We start from the raw sequence: 21272 nt of genomic DNA on the forward strand, positions 1-21272 counted from the left end.
CATAATACAATGTTGACTTCAACTGATTATCTCAAATATTTCTAATTGACCAGCAGTAATATCTTTAATAGTGGATTCTTTGATTTTCCCAATGTCATATATTGAGTTAATTGGTCCATAATTGTCTGTTTTAATCTTCTCATTCTAATCTAATGGAACCTTCTGGAATATGGAGGATTTTGAAAAGTTAATACCAATGCACCAACTATCTAACTGACCCCTGTTCTTCAAGTCACAGAATAAAATCCAATACGAATTGAGATCTTGTCAACCCATAGCTCCAACAATTTGCTCAGTACCACTTCTCTGGTCATTGTAATTTACCTGAATTCTTATGTTCCCTTCCAGTTTCAGATTTACAGATATTTCCTTGATGTAATTGCATACATATAGTGAAGTCTAACGTAAAATACCTTTCAAACCATTTGCCACCCACTTGCTTACTATTATTAACTCCCTAATGCACTTTCTGTAGGATTACACTCAGTTAATTCTACTTTATTAAAATAGTTAATATTTTATATTTAAAACATTCTTGCTATTTGCTTTTAAGTTAGGTTTACCATACACTCAAAATTTTACATAATTATTGTTTATCACTCGAGTCTTAACATGTAAAGCAGAGAAAGAGGCCCTTTGGCATATTGCATTTATGCTGACATTGATGTTTTTGGTTGTAATTTTTTATATATTCTGTTCAATCTTCTGACCTCCAAAACTTCTTTCCACCATGATATGCTTTCACATTTTTCTCTGTTTTCATGCTCATGAATTAGAAAGATCCCGTTAAATATCCACCACTGTAACTCGCTTGATTGATCCCCTAACCTAACTTGAAAGTTTACTTTTACTCACTTTGTTTCTATACCCTAATAATTGCCCATATTTAAATACAGAATACTTGTCCTGGACCCATTCTTTTCTCCCACAAATTGAATGTAAATTCAGTAATATGATCACTGCTACCGAGAGATGCCTTCAACATAAATCAGTAACTAATCCTCTCTCTTTGAACATGTCTTCCATAGCCTTATTTTTGGTTGGCTCCATAACATGAAAGTGTCATGAAAACACTCTGTGAACACCTCACTGAAGTTTCCATTGAACCTCTGATTTTTCTGGACCACGTGTAATTTAAAATCTACCACACTATGCCTTTCTGACATGCTGTTAACAATTCCACATGGCAATGCAGAGAATGCATTGACCCCATATATAACATGAGAAACAACTAAAAAATATTATAAGTGGAAAAAATACACAAATTCAGCACAACCCTTCGTTAAACTACCATATAATGAAAGTTTAAAATGGATAATTTAAAGTAGACACCCATACTGACTTGGAATGATACTCCCTATTTCATAGACAGAATCAGAATCAGAATTGGGTTTAATATCATCGGCATATGTCATGAAATATAGAAAACAACAGAATTATAGAAAGTATGTATATGCTTGTTAAATAGTTCAATTAATATAGGTAATGCAAAAACAGAAATATAAAAAAAATAGTGAGGTAGTCTTCATGGGTTCAATCCCCATTCAGAAATCGGATGGCAGAAGAGAAGAAGCTGTCCTTGAATTGCTGACTGTGTGCCTTTAGGTTTCTGCACCTTCTACCTGATGGTAACAATGAGAAGAGGGAATATCCAGAATGGTGGGGGTCCTTAGAGAAATTAAAATACTCAAGCCATCATGAAAAGAAAGCAAATTAGCAGAACAATTAATCATTTTTCTTCCTGGATCTTCTTCTTGATACAATTTAGATGATATATTTTTCAAAAGTTTTCTTCTAATGCTGCTTCCCTAATGTCTAGGAAATGATACTAAATCAAACTTAACTGAGCAGAAGTATTTGATCATAAAATTTAAAAAGTTAAATTTAAGAAATGCAACAAGATAGTTAACTTTTTTGTTACTATCTCATTAAAAATTGCATCATGAATTTTTTCATGGGAACTTCACTTGCCTTACATTATGCTTATGCATATCTTCTCAGGCGATTTAAGATATTTTTAAAATTATAGACCCCCAATTTATGCAACACAAAAATCAACAAAGAACTAATTTTGGTAAAATGGGGATGTGATTAAAAAAATATGTGGTAAGGCATAGATTCATAAATATGTAGATGCAAAATGCGTATTTCCTGTAGTCTATGGTACCATAGGTGTATGGTGCCACCACGACCACACACCTCCAGAACTCAATGAAGTATTTGTCCAAGCTTTTACAAAGGAATTAAGTTCCAAAGATTAAGTGACAGAATCTGAGTAGAACTGCCAAAATGTATGTCAATGAGAATCAGGAAGCAAACTCTTCACTGACTAGATTCATAACTTGCAGAATGTGAAATGTCTGTGGTTATTGGAGGCAAATTTGACCATAGTAATTGTTTGTGATGTCTTCTGGGATAGCGTTCTCATCACAACCACCTTTAGCTGTTATATCAATGACTTCCACTTGATCATAATGTCAGAAGTGTAGAGTTCAATGATGATTTGCGAATATTAAGAACAATTTGCAACTCTTTAGGTTATGAAAAATAACCTTCTAGGCAGCATGACTTGGATATTATTGAAGCCCATCTGATAAATAACATTTATACTATATACAAAATAATCTGCAGATGCTGGGGTCAAAGCAACACTCACAACACGCTGGAGGAATTCAGCAGGTCATGCAGCATCCGTGGAAAAGATCGGTCGACAATTCGGGCCGGAACGTCGACCGATCTTTCCCATGGATGCTGCCTGACCTGCTGAGTTCCTCCAACGTGTTGTGATTTATATTATATAAATTGGTCAAGCAATATCCATTTATAATGACAAAAAATATCTAATCTCTAACATCAATAGTGTTACTATCAAAATAGATTCCCAATTACTATCAAAATAAACGTTGTGTCACCACTGGTAAGTAACTTGACACAGCCTGTTATGTAAGTATTGCGGTCGAAAGAACACATCAGAAGCTGGGCTCTCTGCAACAAGGCGCACATCTCCTGATTCCCCAAAGCCTTTCCACCACCTGGAAAGCACAGGTCAAGGGCAAGATGCAATACTCTCCACTTGCCTGGATGAGTGGAGATCAAACAACATTTAAAGATCCTTGGCACCATTTAGAACAAGTATGAATTGGTAATTCTGGTCCAAACTTGAGTCACTGAAGGATGCTCAACAGCTGTGGCGGGACCTAAATGCTATTACCTCAAGCAAAGTGAAACAAAGCAACATCGATGACAACGAGGCTTCTCTCCCAGATGAGCTCAATGCCTTTTATGTACACTTTGACTGAGAAACCTTCACAAACTCCCACAGCCCCCAACGACCCTGTGCGTTCAGTCTCTGAGGCCGATGTGAGAGCATCATTCAGGTGGGTGAAGCTACAGAAAGCATCCAGCCCAGGTGGGGTATGTGTCGAGTATGAAAGACCAGTGCTGATCAACTGGCTGGTGTGTTTACCAATATCTTTAACCTCTCACTTCAGCAGTCTGAGGTACCCAGCAACTTCAAGCAGACTACAATTATACCTGTACCTAAAGAGAGTGTGGTAACCTGCCTCAATGACTATTGTCCAGTAGCACTTACATCCAAAGTGATGGAGTACATTGAGAGGTTGGTAATGATGCATATCAACTCCTTCCTGAGAAGTGACTGGATTTGTCCCAATCCTGTCTACCGGCACAAAAGGTCCACAGCAGATGCCATTTCATTGGCTCTCCACTCAACCCTGGAACATCTGGACAGCAAGAACGCAAACATCAGGATGTTCTTCATTGACTACAGCTCGGCATTCAATACCATCATCCCCTCAGAACTAAGCAATAAACATCAAGACCTTGGCCTCAATATCTTCTTGTGCAATTGGATCCTCAATTTCCTCACTTGCAGACCATATTTGGTCTGGATTTGAATTACATCTCCTCCACAATCTCCATCAGCACAAGGCTGTGTACTTAGCCCCTAGCTCTACTCGCTTTATAGTTATGACTGTGAGGCTCTAATGCCAGATTTAAATTTGCTGATGACACCACTGTGATTGGCCGATTCAAAGGTGGCGATGAATCAGCAAATAGGAGGGAAATTGAAAGGCACCACAACAACAACCTCTCACCCAACGTCAGCAACTCCAAAGGGCTCTTTGTTGTCTCTAGGAGGAGGAATCCAGTGGTTCATGAGCTGGTCCCCTTTGGGGGGGGGAGGGGGAAATCAGAGGTAGAAAGTGTCAACAACTTTAAATTGTTCAGTGTTATCATTTCAGAAGCTCTGTGTCAGCACTTGAGTGCCACTACAAAGAAAGTATCGCAGCTCCTTAGGCGTCTGTGTAGATTCAGCATGACATCTAAAACTTTTACAAACTTCTATAGATGTGTGGTGAGGAGTATATTGACTGGTTACATCATGGAAACACTGATGCCCTTGAATGGAAAATCCTATAAGTAGTGGATATGGCCCAGTTCCTCACAGGTAAAGCAATCCCCACCACTGAGCACATCTACACAGAGCACTGTCGTAGGAAGGCAGTATCCAACATCAAGGACAACCATCACCTAGGCCAGGCTCTTTTCTCACTGCTGCCATCAGAAAGAAAGTTTAGGAACATCAGCACCCACACCACCAGGTTTAGGAACAGATTTTACCCTTCAAGCAACAGGCTCTTGAACCATTGAGGGATAACTTCACCAGCTGAACTTCACCCCACTACCTATAGGCTAACTTCCAAGGACTCTTTATCTTACGTTCTTGATATTTATTGCTTATTTATTTATTGTTATTATTTTCTTGCTCAGTTTGTTGTCTTTTGCAAATTGGTTGTTTGTCTTTCATTGATTCTATTATATTTATTGGATTTACTGAGTATGCCCACAAGAAAATGAATCTCAGAGATGTATATGTTGACGTATATATACTTTGATAATAAATTTACTTTGAACAAAGAAGCCAAAGTGAATAGCACACCATCAATCACCTTACACATTCACTCCCACCTACACAGTGTAGTATGGTACCAACGACAGCGTGCACTGCAGCAACTGGCCAGGTTTCTTCAATAAAAACCCCAGCCAACCACCTTGTGAAGGGCAAGTACAGCAGGAACATGGCAAAACCACATCCTCTAATTTTGCTAGGATCCACACAGCAGACAGACATGGAAATGATTTCCTATTCCTTCATCACTGCTAGGTCCAAATCCTGGAACTTACTACCCAACGTAGTATACCACAGCACATGAAAAGCAACAGATTCAGAGAGGTGATCACTGTTGCCTTCTCAAGGGCAATTAGTATTGGGTAGTAAAACAGGCTTTGCCTGCAAAGTCCACATCCTGTGACTGTTTTTTTAAGTTGATTTTTTTGTAAGCGATGTTAAAAATGTAATTTGAAATATTGGGTTTCAAAGCAGAATTCAAGTAGTATAGGTTTTTACACTGGAAATTCAACATGCCTCACAATGATAGACACAACATCTGAGCTGAATTTTCCCACAGGTAACGTGGTGCTGCCTTTCGTCACGCTGTGATGAATAATCAAGGAGTGGAAACCTTGAATTTTTCCACAGGGAAGCAAGCGAAAAATCAGAGGTAAAGTCACTTGGGAATGTTCACACACAGCAGCTGTAGGATGGCGTCTATAATCATGATGCCAGTCTTTATTCTTAACCGAAAGAAATATTCAGGATGTATAAAGTGTCAAAGCAGAAAAACAATGAAATTTTAGATGTGTTAAGAATAGAAATTTTAAAACCATATTGTTCTCTCAGAGTAAACATAGAAAGTCTTTGTATCATTTAGTATTGACATGTTGCTGTTGTATTCAATTGTTTGGAATGGATTCTACACCTATTTAGCTTTTTCTCCCACTGTGACATACTAACACATTTAACTTACAATCCCTTCCTTGCAATTAGTGCTAATACAACAGTATTTCCCTATGTATGTTTGCACAATTCGTTATCAGCACAGTTACCCAAGCACACAGTCAATAGAAGCAATGTGATTGCTTTGATATATCCAGATTCAATCAACTAAATGTTAGGTTCACAAGATTTTACACTTTAAACATACATTGTTAGCTGTAAAGTGTTACACCCTCAAGGATGGTGATAGGCAACTAATAAATCCAACTTCTTTCTTCTTTTAAGCCAATGCATTTGCAGTTCTTTTCAATGGAAGAACCAGCTCAACTGTAGAAAACCAATAAGCTGACATTTAAATTCACAAAGGACCATATTATTGCAAAGAGGATTCCTGAACTGTTAATAAGCTACACGGCTTTCTCATTGATAAAAGTACTGATTAATGGAGTGTCATGAAGAAATGGTAAATGTAATTGTTTGGACGTTAATATTGTAATATAATCTCATTATAGAAAATGTACAGAAAAATAGAAGTTACAGTAAGAAAGATTTTCTTTCTCTTATTGCAGTGCAGATTCAGCGAGATGTCTAATCCTGCCAGAATGGCTGCACAGAGAATACGACGTGTGATTACTTCATAGAGACTAATTTTTCTGTAAGAATGTTAAATGTCACCGTTACAGCTGCCTATGCATTAGTGACTTTCCCTTTGTGTGTTCACTTATTTAGTCACTTTATTTCCAACAAAATAAAAAGGATAGCAACTGAGAATGCCTTTCTTAACAAAGTCAGGAAAGCACCCGAACCAATTTGCATGAGTTGTAATATATTCCAAAAAACTTTCTTAGATTCAGACTGAAGATTGCTTAATTTTACACCCGGTAGTTAAGAAGCTGTACAGTTAACCAAAGTACTTTGTGATTTTCCTTAAAGGTTTTCCATTGACTAAAGGATGAAGGAATTATATATGGCACCTTTTCAGAATTGTAAAATTACCTCACAATCATTTCAAACAACCCTTTCAACTGCAAGGAAGCAGTCTTTCTTGTACTAAAGCAGTCTTTCTACTATTGACTACAATAACAACAGCTTTTTAATACAATAATCAAAAGCAAAAACAGCAGATACTGAAAATCTGAATTTAAAATAAAACAAAATTTGCCAGAGATACTCAGGTCAGGTGGCATGAAGGTGTTTTATTTAAAATGGTGTTCACAGAGAAAATAAAAACAAATTATGAAGAAAAGTAAAGGAATAGGCATGAAATATGGCAGCAAATCTGTGTAAATATAGTAAGAATTTGGTAAACAGAAAACTCAGAGACTAAACCTAAGACTACTAAGGACTCTGTCATCAATAGAGATGGGGAGGTGAAATAAAGGGATCTGAGGTATACAATAGACTAAAGATAAAAGCGTGGAACTGAGATGAAAACCGTATTAGGAAACCTTTAAGAGAAACAGTATTGGAAATGGGCACCTGAACTCACTACATTTTCAAAAACACATTCAGAATCGGATTTCTTTTTATCAAGCAGCATTATTTAACTTCTGGCCAGGTTATATAAAATGCTAAAACTGGATAGCTTGATCACCTCAGGCCTCTTTGTTGACCATTGCTCAAAGAAATGGTATCCAATGTACTTGCAGAAATATCCTCTGATCTTACTGGAGAATCAAGATGAGAAATACACACAAAAAAAGAAACTAATGAATGTTCCCACAAAAGAATGGCAGGGGATATTAAAATGTAGGTGGCAGAGTTTCTCATCAGCTTGAATTTAAGCAGGTGGAAGACAGTGGGTCAGCCAGGAAAGATTAGAATTGTTAAGTCCAGATGGTGGTTAAAAAAAGGGAAAGTTTCAACTACAACAGATTTGAGCTGAGGTGGAACTTTGCATCCCAGTGGTCAACAGCCTGTGCTTGATTATGCTTCTGATGCATATATTAATCCAAATCTTGGTGGTCTCCTCTATATTGATGAGACCCGTCATAAATTGGGGGATAGCTTCGTCAACCACCTCCACCGCATCCGAATAAGCGGAACTTCCCGGTAGCCAAAAATATATATTTGTGTTTCTGTTCCCATTCTGACATGTCAGTCCATGGCCACTTCTCGTACCAAGATGAGGCCACACTCAGGGTGGAGGAGCAACACCTGATGGCATGAGTATCGACTTCTCCTTCTGGTAAAAAAAATCCCCCCTCCCTCCATTCACAAATCTGATCTTTTACCTCTTCTCACGTGCCTATCACTTCCCCCAGGCCCCCCTCCTCCTTCCCTTTCTCCCACGGTTCACCCTCCACTCCTACCAGATTCCTTCTTCTCCAGCCCTTTACCTTTCCCACTTACCTGGTTTCACCTATCACCTTCCAGTTAGCCTCCTCCCCCCCCCGCCCCCACCTTTTTATTCAGCTGCCTTCCTCTTTTTCATTTCAGTCCTGAAGAAGGATCTCGGCCTGAAACACTGACTGCCTGTTCATTTCTATAGATACTAACTGACCTGCTGAGTTCCTCCAGCATTTTGTATGTGTTACTTTCATAGGTTCACCACTTCCTATGTGTGTGAACTTATGCATCCCTGGAGTACTTTGATAATTTTGCCTCCCCCCTATTTTGACCATGTTAACCTCTTTCTACTTCAGTCTTGTGAATTCTTTTTGTGAAGTAAGACCCCTACTTTTATTTCCCAAGCATCTTGAAATAAGGCCAACACTCCATTATAACCTTTCTTAATACTGTACCCACTGTATGTGTGCTGACTTTCTGTGTTTCATGCATAAGAACTCTCAAATCATCTTGTGTTTAATCCCTGTTTCTCAAAAATGCTCCAGCCCTCTCCCTCTCCCTCTCCAAATTGCTTATTATAACTTTGTTCTTCTGGCAATGTTTTGATTACCTTTCTTGTGATATTTTATTTGACTTAACGTCAATCTTTTTCTGATAAATGGTTTTGTAAAGCACTTGATACAATGTTACTCTGTTAAAGGCAACATGTAAATACATGTCATTTGTGAATTGTAGGCATATACATTTGGAAAACATTTAGAAAAAAGATTCTATCTCTTGGAAAAGAATCTATCATCTGTCAATATTTTGACTTTGTTCATAGTTTATTTGCTAGAATGTATCACCATTCCAAGCTGTTAACTTTTCTCTTTTTCTTTAGCAATGCTGACAGACCAGCTTGGTAATTTTAATATTTTTGTGTATATTTACAATATTTTAGTATTTTAAATATAGCAGGTGGAATCATACTCCAATTCGAGCTGCCAGTGTTTGGCCCCACACTCTCCACATGCCTATTATGAATGCACTGGTCCTCTACCTCTTCATCCCAAAGGCAAATAGTGAAATGTAAAAGGACTTGTGGTGATTTAGGAACACCATGATGCCTTTGGCTTCCAATCAGCTGCTCGCTGCTTCTGAATAGTTTTTAATTCTTTGATGAAAGAAATGTTTGAAAGCTGTTCAAGAGGTATTTTAGTTATATGAGAATTAAAAAGACACCCAAGGTAAAATGGCTCCAGCACTTCCTTTATTTTCCACTAGATTAGTTGAGCTGAAAGACCAAATGTGAAATGCATCAAATGTCTCTCTTGACTCTAATCAGTGCTCCAACACTGCTTTCAGTGATGATCCCAGCAGCAGAGAGGAGGGCTTGTTCCACCATTATCTGACTTTCATCTTTAATATATACACCTGGAATCCAAAATGTTGTAAATATCAAAAGGCTGAAAGCAGGAAAGCTCAATTTGGCCCCTTATTGAATGAATATGGCTCCACACCCTGTAAACAGAAGTATTACTCTAAAGAAGTACAACAAAAGTATTTAGAGGGGATGTTTGAATCTACTTTGTAATGTTCAAAGCACTTATTCAAGTAAGTAACAACTTTAACAACTTACTCAGTCTGAGTCACAAAGACCCAGCATGGAATCTAGGTACATAGCATCTTCAACTAAGACTATTTTGAGGCATTGCTGTGCACTGACCAATCATCACATAGCTGGACCATCACATCACTGACCAACCATCACATAGCTGGACCACAGTTAACATGGCACTATATCACACATATAAGGAAAATCTCCTTCATTAGTGATCAAGACAGAGAACAGAATAACTAAGCATTTTTTTCACAGCTTTACTTCTGTCTTTTTAAAGCAAGAAATCCTTTGATGGCTCCTATGATCTCAGCTGCAAATTGTTAAACAGAATGTGATGTCCATAAGTGTAGTTTAATAAGTGTATAAAAGCGCTGCCGTAAAACTAATCTCAAATTTTTACTTTAGTCCGAGCCCATGCTGGTTTATTCCATCCATTTCTTATTCGGGGTGGGTATCTTTAAAGAAAAACACAGGAATCTTATGTTTTCCATCCCTTATTATTACCTAGACTAGGTTGTAATCTAAAACTGTCATGTCCCAAAGCTATATAATTAGGTGGTAATGAATGGGGAGAGTGCATTTTAACCTACCAATCTTAGTTTCGCCAGCAGGACATACCACAGCTAGACAGCACCTTTCCATTGTCCATTGCGATTTTAAAAGAGGTAAAAATCAAAATCGGCTGCATTACATGTTCTTGAAACTGGCTTTAATCTATCTTTATGAAATAAACACTACGTAATTCTGAAATGTGTCAGTGATACTTGATTCCACAAGTAAATAAAGGTTGCTTTAAATATTATAACAGATAAGGATACATAATGTCAGCAGTGCAGAAATCAATGCTATGGACACGACGGGCTGAATGGCCCGCTTCTGTGCTAAACTAATCTACCAATAAGCGCGCTTATGTATACACAGCTCTCAAGATGTGATGTGGAGGTTTTGGAAGACCTGGCGGCTGTCTGTCAGTGTGCAGCTCATTTGCTGACTGACTCTTTTGATCGCTTTCACTGGCTCTTCCAAGTTCTCTTACTGTGAGGCCAGCTTTGTTAGTGCTTGCTCTTTGATCACCGCCCTAGCTGCCTGCAGGTGCCAGATGTCATCGCATTTACAAGCGGCGTGGCTCTGTTTAAATATATATATAAAACACGCCAACTTTACTTCAGAAGCAGAAAGTAGAAAACTTTAAATTCTCTCTCAAGATCTTTTTTTATGCATTATTATTTCACAGCGCTGGAAAGTAGTCGCGATGAGATTGCATGCATAATCCGAAAGTTCTGGAGCAGCGTTTTGCAGAAATGGTATCCATAAGAGACGTTTGCATTCTGGCGCTGGGGAAATAAATCGACATTCCCTACGGGCAAAATCTTGCACACACATGACTGGCGAGGGCGAGGGGCAAGATTCCCTCAACTGCGAAGTAGTTTGGCAGCCTGCTGAAACTCATACCTGTAAGGATCAGCCACTCGCCACACCGGCAAGTGAGTGCGGCAAACAATATAGGGGCAAAGCCAATTTCACCACATCAAAGGGCAACCGGAGGGGGGTGGGGATAGAGATAGACTTACCGTTCGGTTCCTTGTTACTTGAGGGCTGGAACTTGTTGATTTGGGCTTCCGATCCATGATGGCGGAAGTTGAGAGCCGATATTAGCAGGAGTGCTAATGACAGGGACATTTGAGGGGCACCGTGTGTGAGCGCTGTCGGGGCGAGCAGACAAGACACGCACTGGGCTTCTCTGCGCTGACTCGGTCGCAGCTGCCGTCTACCACGCAGTGCGGGGACCCTGATGTGCCAGCATTTTCACCAGATAATCACACAGTGGCTTCCACATTCCGATCCAAAGCGCTCTCTTCTCTCTCCTCCGTGCCCCGACCCAACGATCTCACTTATCAACTCAATGGCTAATGCAAGGCGGAAAAAAAATGACAGACGCTTATGCCAGAAACCAAGTTTTTTTTAAAGACGCAGCCAAGTCCTTACGCACACCTGTCAACTTTTATAAACTTCTGGATTTTAAGACTGTCTTCTATATAAAGTCCACGATCTTTGTGATTTTTTTCTTCTCTTTGCTTTTTTTCCCTATCATCAGCTGCCAGAGCCAAACTTTTCTGTCTGGACAAACTTTTAGTAAAAAATTACTTTAAAAGGTAGTTTACCAGCGAACAGCTGGATTCCATTATTCCAGGGTACTTTCAAGTGGAGTTTTTTTAAGGGCTGATTTAAGTTTTTTTTTGCTCACTTGACGTCAGCTAAAGACAAAAACAAATCCTGCAAAGTGCTGCCTGTTACCGTACGAAAGGAAAGATTACGCCTTTGCACATTTTACGTCCACCCCCCCCCCCCCACACACACACACCAAACACGCATACGCAAAACCCACGGGCTGCTCCCTTCAGACACGCTGGGTGGATTCGCCTCTCGGGTGAGCAAGACTGCCAACTGGCGACACGACAGGTGGTGTAGCATTGCTGGCTGCAAACCTCTCCAGAGACAAAAAAAAACTTCGCACATCAGATTTTACATAGCAGCCTTAATCCCCCAGTGCAGTTTACAAATCGAAACTTCGGATTGTTTATAAACTATTTTGAGATATCTGGGGAAACCCTATATCCATATAAAAATGGAAACGCCGAATAAATACTTCTACTACTTTTTAGGGTTTCGTCCGCACCCATTTCGGGGACCATCGTGGATAACGACAGTATTCAGTTCCCATCCGCTGGAATTCAACTGTTTCATTCGCAATTCATACAAGCGTTCGCCGCAAAAGTGAGCCGATACCTCGTGCCGGCTTCACAATCAAAGATGTGGCCATTGCCTGTACATTATGCCTAATTCATGTGTCAGAACTTGTTTTAACTGATCGTCAGAGACTCCCATTGTTAATTCAAACTGTCCATTTTTTAAAAAAAAAGTCAGGTTTGAAAAGTTGTGATATAAAACAACCCATGCGTTAGTGAAGCTCATGTGAATTTACAATAGATGAAGTTGAAAGCACGGGAGGGAGGGAGAGGAAGGGAGATTTAATCTTTCTGGTGAGAGGGGAAGAGAGAGGGAGGGAAGATTTATCTTAATGGCTAATAGCTTCTTTTTGTCCGAAGATATTTAGAAGCTGATGATCAATTTGCTGGATGGTGTTCATTAATTCTATTCTGAAATAAAAGATATATGTGAATAAAACCAACCTATAATGAGTAAGAGGCACAAAATAATCTGCAGATGCTGGGGTCAAAGCAACACTCACAACACGCTGGAGGAACTCAGCAGGTCGGGCAGCATCCGTGGAAACCATCAGTCAACGTTTCCACTGATGCTGCCCGACCTGCTGAGTTGCTCCAGCGTGTTATGAATAAGAGGCACTTGAGGGCATAGTAGCACCACAGAATCAATTGATGAATGTCTTTCCTTCTGCTAAATGGTTCGCTGCTAACTGGTTTGTTCTGATGGACCATGCAAGGCCAGCGTTTTTCGAAATACGTTTCAAATGCAAAGCAATAGTGTACGTAATTGTACTGTACTTCAAGCAAATAAAAATACGGACTCTCTGAATTACAACTCTCATACGATTAGATTTGATGGTGACCAAATTTAAATCAAAATACATCAGGATAATTCCTGATTGAAGATAAGAAATTGGGCAAAGGTTTAAACACGAATAATACTGTTTAGATAAGTTATGTGGATAAAAAAGGTAAATCAGTACTGAATAAAGCTCTCAGAGATTGCTATACTGTTATCTGAATAAATTCTATCAGTAGGTTACACCAAGAGAAAAAAAGATGCAACGATGTCAAAATTGTAAACACAAGAGGTTCTTCAGATGCTGGAAATCTTGAGGAACACATACAAAAAGCCGGAGGAGCTCAGCAGGTCAGGCAGCGTCTCTGGAGGGGAATAAAGAGTCGACATTTCATGCCGAGACCCTTCAACAGGATTGGAAAGGAAGGGGGAAGAAACCGGAATAAGAAGGTAAGGCTAGGGGAAGGAGTGCAACTGAGGTGATTGGTGAAACCAAGCGAGTGAGAAGGTGGGTGGGTTGGAATGAATTAAGATGTAAGAGGTGATCGGTGGAAGATGTAAAGTGCAGAAGCAGAAGGAATCTGATAGAGCAGGATAGTGGAGTACGGGAAAAGGGGAAGGAGGTGGGCACCAAAGCGAGGTGAAAGAGAAAGAGGGAAGCCAGAATGGGGTTTGGAACATAGAGAAGGGGGAGGCACAGAAATGACCAGACGTCAGAGAAATCGATGTCCATGCCGTCATGTTGGAAGCTACACAAACAGAATATGAGGTGTTGCTCCTCCAACAAATGTTAGCAATGTCAAAATTGCTAGCAAGTAGCAGGCAAATTACAGAATGTGCTGGACAAAGTCTGAATCAGCAAATTATCAGCAAATAAAATCTAATGTAAATAAAGGAAGTGAAGTTGATGGTAAATATGTAAGAGGACACATAGATTTAGGGTAAACACAAAATAATCTGCAGATGCTGGGATCAAAGCAACACTCACAACACACTAGAGGAACTCAGCATGTCGGGCAGCATCCGTGGAAATGATGAGTCGACATTTCGGGCTGGAACTCTTCGTCAGGACTGAAGAGGGAAGGGGCAGGGGCTCTATAAAGAAGGTAGGGGGAGGGTGGGAAGGAGAAGGCTGGTAGGTTCCAGGTGAAAAACCAGTAAGGGGAAAGATAAAGCAGTGGGGGAGGGGAAGCAGGGAGGTGATAGGCAGGAAAACGATGGGTAGTAGAAGAAGGAGGCGGAAACATGAGGGAGGTGATAGGCAGCTGGGGGAGGAGGCAAAGTGAAATAGAGATAGAGGAAGGGAGGGGGAGGGAATTACCGGAAGTTGGAGAATTCTATGTTCATACCAAGGGGCTGGAGACTACCTAGATGGTATATGAGGTGTTGCATCTCCAACCTGAGTTTAGCCTCATCATGGCAGTAAAGGAGGCCATGTGTGGACATATCTGAATGGGAATGGGAAGCAGAGTTGAAGTGGGTGGCTAGTGGGAGATCCCGTCTGTTGTGGCGTACGGAGTGGAGGTGCTCGATGAAACGGTCCCCCAATCTGCGTCGGGTTTCACCGATGCAGAGGAGACCGCACCGGGAGCACCGGATGCAATAGATGACCCCAACAGACTCACAAGTGAAGTGTTGCCTCACCTGGAAGGACTGTTTGGGGCCTTGAATGGTGGCAAGAGAGGAAGTGTAGGGACAGGTGTAGCACTTACATTTAGGGTAAGGGGTCAAAAGTCTAGAGAAACGGGTGAAAGGTTTAGAGAAAATCTGAAGAAGGCTTTTTCAAGGTTCAAGGTTCAAAGTAAATTTTATTATCAAAGTGCATTCCTGTCACCATTTACAACCCTGAGATTCATTTTCTTGTGGGCATACTCAGTAAATCTATAGAATAGTAACTATGACAGGATCAATGAAAGGTCAACCAGAGCGCAGAAGACAAGAAATTCTGCAAATGCAAATATAAATAAGTAGCAATAAATAACGAGAACATGAGAAAATTAGATAAAGAGCCCTTGAAAGTGAGATTATTGGCTGTCATAACATTTCGATTATGGGGTAAATGAAGGCGAGTGTAGTTATCCCATTTTATTCAATAGCCTGATGGTTGAGGGGTAGTAACTGTTCTTGAACCTGGTGGTGCAAATCCTGCGGCTCTTGTACCTTCCACCTGATGCTTCACTGATGACTACCTGATGATTCACTGAGGCTCGTTGGAATCTGGACTATGGTGCCTGAGTGGGTGGTATAGGCAGGTACTCTCACAATATTTATGGGAGTATCTGAATGAGTACTAAAATCACAAATGCACAGATGTTGTGGACCAGGTTCTGGTAAATGAGATTAATATGGCTAGATAGTTGATGGTCAGTAAGGGCAGGACGGGTATATTTCTGAATATCTTTTTGACTCTGTGAATTTAATTGAATTATATTGTAGTGAAGAATTACGTTCCTGAGATCTTTGCTGACTTACTACCCACTATGCCCATCTAACACAGTGCAGGACAATGCACACAAAACACAAACAAGAGAAAATCTGCAGATGCTGGAAATCCGAGCAAGACACCCAAAATGCTGGGGGAGCTCAGCAGGCCAGGCAGCATCTATAGAAACAGGTACAGTCAACGTTTCAGGACAAAACCTTTAAACAGGACCGGAGAAAGAAAGACCAGGAGTAGATTTGAAAGGTGGGGGGAGGGGAGAGAGAAGCACCAGTGGAGAGGTGAAACTTGGAGGGAGGAGGGATGAAGCAAAGAGCTGAGCAGTTGATTATTGAAAGAGACAAAAGGCTATGGGAGAAAGAAAAAAAGATGGGGATGAAGAGGAGCACTGGAGGGAGGCGATGGGCAGGCAAAGAGATAACATGAGAGAGGACAAGTGGATGGGAAATGGTGAGGGGAGGGAGGCATTACTGGAAGTTTGAGAAATCGATGTTCATGCCATCAGGTTGGAGGCTACCCAACCTAAGTGTGGCCTTATCCCGACAGTGGAAGAGGCCATGGATAGACATATCGGAATGGGAAGAGGAATGGGTGGCCACTGGGAGATCCCGCTTGTTCTAGCGGACGGAGTGTAGATGCTCGGCCAAGCGGTCTCCCAATCTACATTGAGTCTAGTTTGACGTTTTGGGCTGGGACCCTTCATCGGGCTGAAGTATAAATGTTGAATTCGTCCTGATGAAGCGTCTCAGTTCGAAAAATCGACTGTTTACTCTTTTCCATGGGTGTGGCCCGGCCTGCTGAGTTCCTCCAGCATTTTGTGTGTGTGTTGCTTTGGATTTCCAGCATCTGCAGATTTTCTGCTTGTAATACAGTGCAGAACCAACTAAAGCAAATACCCACTAAACTGAATTACTTGAAAAATAAAATAAAGGAATAATCAATTGGTCAGACTTCATCCTGAGAAACTTGTGTTGCACTGCAAACCCAAAGGCAATCACCAATAGTGCAGAGAAATGTTCATGGGCTAATTTTTATGGTCAAAACTATGAATTATGATGAAACATATTTGGACTTTACACCCTGAAAGAAATAGCCTGGCAGAGGGAAACACAGAAATCGATATACAAGTATAGGGCAAGAGTAAGTGAAAACTGTAATAGAACTGCTGATGCTGGAAATCTGAAAAGAATACAGAAAGTACTGGAAATACTCAGCAAGTCATGGAGAGAGAGACAGGGAGTGTTTCAGGTGATAGAGATCTAGAGCTACACAGCATAGAAACTGGCCCTTCTACCCAATTTGTTCACACCCAACAAAATGTCTAAGATGGTCTCTTTTGCCAGCATTTGGTCATTTCCTTTAAACATTTTCTATCGATGTAGCTGTCCAAATGTCTTTTAAACATTGAAATTGGACCCACCTCTACTGCTTCCTTTGGGAGCTTGTTTCACACATCCACAACCCTCAATGTGAAAAAGTTGCCCCTCAGATCCCTTTTAAATCTTTCCCTTCTCACCTTAAACCTATATCTCTAATGATCCTATATACTCTTAGCCCCCAATACCCCAGGGAAAAAAGTCCCAGGCTTTTCAACCTCTTTTTATAACTGAAGCTCTCCAGTCCCAGTAAAATTATTATGATTCTTTTCTGCACCTTTTCCAGTGTAGTAACATCCTTCTTGTAGCTGTGTTTCTAGAACTGAGTGTTGCTGCTTTCAGGAAACTATGTTCCTGTACCCCTAAGATCTCTCCATTCTACAACACTCTCCAGGACACTACAAATTACTGTGGACATCCCGCTCTCAGTTAACTTACCAAAATGCAACAGTTCACACTTGTCTGAGTTAAATCCAATCTGCCATTCCTTGGCCCACTTCCCCAGTTTATCTAGATCCTGTTATAATCTTACATTACATTCTCCATTGTCCACTACATCATCAATTTTGATGTCACCTGCAAACTTACTACCCAATCCAACAACACTGTCATTCATATTGTTCTTGTAGAAGACAAGCAACAGTTGGCCCAGCACTGATCCCTGTGACACTTCAGTGATCACAGGTCGCCCTCAAATCTGGATAGCAACTCTCTGACTTCTTTGCAAAGAAGAACCCTGACAAACGGTCTCAGACCTGGAGCATTACCTCTGTTTCTCCTTCTGCAGATGCTACCTGACCTGCTTTGTGTTTCCAGTATTTTTTTCTCATGACAGAAATTATTTAGATTAGTTATTTGCAAGCAAAGAAGCAATAACACAAAGAATTAACCTTTAGAAACAGAGTAAAAGCAATGTAATTATTTATGAAATAATGAGAAGATGTCATAGGATTGGGTAGACTTTGAAACATAGGAACCTAAAAACATAGAAAACCTACAGCACAATACAGGCCCTTCAGTCCACAGAGTTGTGCCGAACATGTCCCTACCTTAGAAATTACTAGGCTTACCTATAGCCCTCTATTTTACTAAGCTCCATGTACCTATCTAAAAGTCTCTTAAAAAACCCTGTTGTATCCACCTCCACCACCGTTGCCAGCAGCCCATTCTACGCACTCACCACTTTCTGCATAAAAAACTTAACCCTGACATCTCCTCTGTACCTACTCCCCAGCACCTTAAACCTGTGTCCTCTTGTGGCAGCCATTTCAGCCCTGGGAAAAAGCCTCTGACTATCCACATGATCAATACCTCTCATCATCTTATACACCTCTATCAGGTCACCTCTCATCCTCCATCGCTCCAAGGAGAAAAGGCTGAGTTCACTCAACCTATTCTCATAAGGCATGCTCCCCAATCCAGGCAACATCCTTGTAAATCTCCTCTGCACCCTTTCTATGGTTTCCAAATCCTTCTGTAGTGAGGCGACTAGAACTGAGCACAGTTCTCCAAGTGGGGTCTGACCAGGGTCCTATATAGCTGCAACATTACCTCTCGGTTCCGAAATTCAACTACACGATTGATGAAGTCCAATACACTGTATGCCTTCTTAACCACAGAGTCAACCTGCTTTGAGTGTCCTATGGACTCGGACCCCAAGATCCCTCTGATCCTCCACACTGCTAAGTGTCTTACCATGAATACTATCATATTTGTGTCTTTCTTAATGGATGAACAAAATTTGGGTAACTGGACTAATCTGTAATTACTTTGTGATTTTGTGAATTCCTCACAGGGTTGGTCTCACACAACTTGGTAAAAGTCAAACTATATAATGACCAGGTAGTTTCTTGAGTAACACACACACACAAAATGTTGGAGGAACTGAGCAGGTCAGACAGCATCTATGGAAGGGAATGAACAGTCAATGTCTCAGGCCGAGACCCTTCATCAGGATTGGAAAGGAAGGGATAAGAAATGAGAATAAGGTGAGGAAGCAAAAGGAGTACAAACCGGAAAGTGATAAGCAAAGCCAGGTGAGAGGGAAGGTAGGTGGGTGGGGGAAGGGGATGAAATGAGAAGTTGGGAGGTAATAGGTGGAAAAGGTAAAGGGCTGAAGAAGAAGGAACCTGGTAGGAGAGGAGAGAGGACCATGGGAGAAAGAAAGAAGTAGGGGCACTGGGGGGAGCTGATAGGCAGTTCAAGAGAAGGAGCAAGAGGGGAGCCAGAATGGGGAATTGAAAAAGAGAGAAGTGGTAAGAGAGAGAAATTTCTGGAAGTCAGAGAAATTGATGTTCATGCCATCAGGTTAGAATCTACCCAGACAGAATATGATGTGTCCAACCTGAGTTTGTTAGATTTTCTGAGTCCTTTTTACATTCCGCAATAAAAGTACATCATTGGGAGACCTGGCCTCATTTGTTGCAAATTGTATTGTGATATCCAAGGACATTAAAAACTACAGAGGCAATTTTTTTTTCTTTTTTTAGTGTTAAGCAAGTTGGAACCAAAAATATTACTTGAATTTTCCTGATGTTCCTGATGTAATTATAGGCATAATTCAGCATAAAAAAATTGAAACCTCAGAAAATTATGAACACACACCTGTATTTTTGTTTTAATAACATTATAATGTAAATTTTAACTTATTGTTCACTCTTCCACCTCAGTAACTTTACGATTAAGAACCTGCAATTTTAAGAGTGATTTTGAGAATGGATAAGAAAAACAGAAAATGAATTACAGTTTTCAGTGAGGACTATGTTTTTTTAAAATGTACTCTATAAGTTGTAATTAAAAACTAAGAAAACAATGCAAGCAGCAGTTTAAGTGCCAACCCTTCAAACTTATAACATTCATGAATTAATGCATGTTTAGTATTTTAATCCATTTGGATACCTTTACTCTCTAACTTTTGATATAGCAGCATTATAAAATTTTTTTTTTGAAAAACATTAGTCTAATTAGAAATAATCTTTATGATTCTTCAGCTAAATTTGAACAGACCTGGAGATCTTTTATTCAACATTTTCATTTAATGTAATTTTTTTTCTCTCTCGGTCCATATTTACATTCCCTTCTTGCTTTTTAACTGTTTTTAATGGAGGTTGGGTTTGAGGACGTGATTGTTTTAAGTTGTTTAACTCTACTTGATTCCTATTTAGCCCATTGCTTTGCTTTGATTTTTAGATTAGTTGCACGGTGGGTTTTTTTGGGGGGAGGGTTTGTTTTTTTTTCCTTTCCTTATTGATATATATAAAAATTAGTATACTATTATACTAACTTGTTATTTTATATTTAAACTACATTGTTTGTACTAATTTTTCTGTATTAATATTTCCTGTAAAGTTATATTGTAACAGTGTATTAGTGTCTATATGGTTTACCTTTTGTGTACTAATTTAATAAAAAGATTTAAAAAGAAAGAAAGAAAAAAACATTAGTCTTAGTTCTCTCATTTTCAGCAGCCTGGGCAGGAGAGAAGTTCATTTGGTCCACCAGCACCAAGCAGCCAAGTTCAAATTTTAAGATTAAGCCCTCATTTTCTGATTCTCTTATCACAAGAAATATTTCTACTGTAGCAGTTGAAGCTCATTTGAAACGTACTCACAATCTGTGGGTGCTGAAAATTGAAACACAAACAGAAGATGCCAAGGATACTCAGCTGGTCAAGCAGGCCTGATATTCAATAACGTATGAAGTTTCATGACCATTAAACCTAGTACACTACATATATTCTTTTATCCTTTTACCCAGAATAGAACTCGGATCTACGGCACCCGCTACATCATCATGTGCCAGTTTCCAACCGCCTAAAATCGAGGAAAAGCTTTGCTACAGTGGAGGAACTATCACACGGAACATCCCCCCAAACATACAGGATTGACCTCTGGCAACAAACCCAGAACCCCACAAAACAATACAGTGCAGGACCCCACAGAAATGTTACCAGACGGGGAACTGCTTGACAGATGGAAGTGGTGAACTCTCAACAGAGCGAGAGCGGGAGTTTGTAGGACGGGAGACAATAAGGTGAAGTGGGGTTTAAAGATCAGCGAGTCCTGTGAGTGTGGCGAAAGGGTGCAGAACATTGAGCACGTTCTGCGCAACTGCCCACTCTCACCTGATTTAGCTGACACTGACCTGCTCAACATCAACCAAACAACACTAGAGTGGCTGGCT

The 21272-nt window shown here is 40.1% G+C and overlaps 1 protein-coding gene across 1 annotated transcript in view; it reads right to left on the reverse strand.

Annotated features, from left to right (window-relative positions):
* pdgfc (platelet derived growth factor c) overlaps positions 1 to 12040 on the reverse strand; it is a 298488-nt gene extending 286448 nt beyond the window's left edge. The window contains exon 1 of the mRNA XM_072255978.1: positions 11321 to 12040. Within this exon, the coding sequence (XP_072112079.1) occupies positions 11321 to 11429 (109 nt within the window). The 5' untranslated portion in view covers positions 11430 to 12040. The remainder of the gene's footprint in view (positions 1 to 11320) is intronic.
* Positions 12041 to 21272: the final 9232 nt, after the last annotated feature.

Source organism: Mobula birostris, chromosome 4, assembly GCF_030028105.1.
Source record: "Mobula birostris isolate sMobBir1 chromosome 4, sMobBir1.hap1, whole genome shotgun sequence".
Lineage (NCBI taxonomy): Eukaryota > Metazoa > Chordata > Chondrichthyes > Myliobatiformes > Myliobatidae > Mobula > Mobula birostris.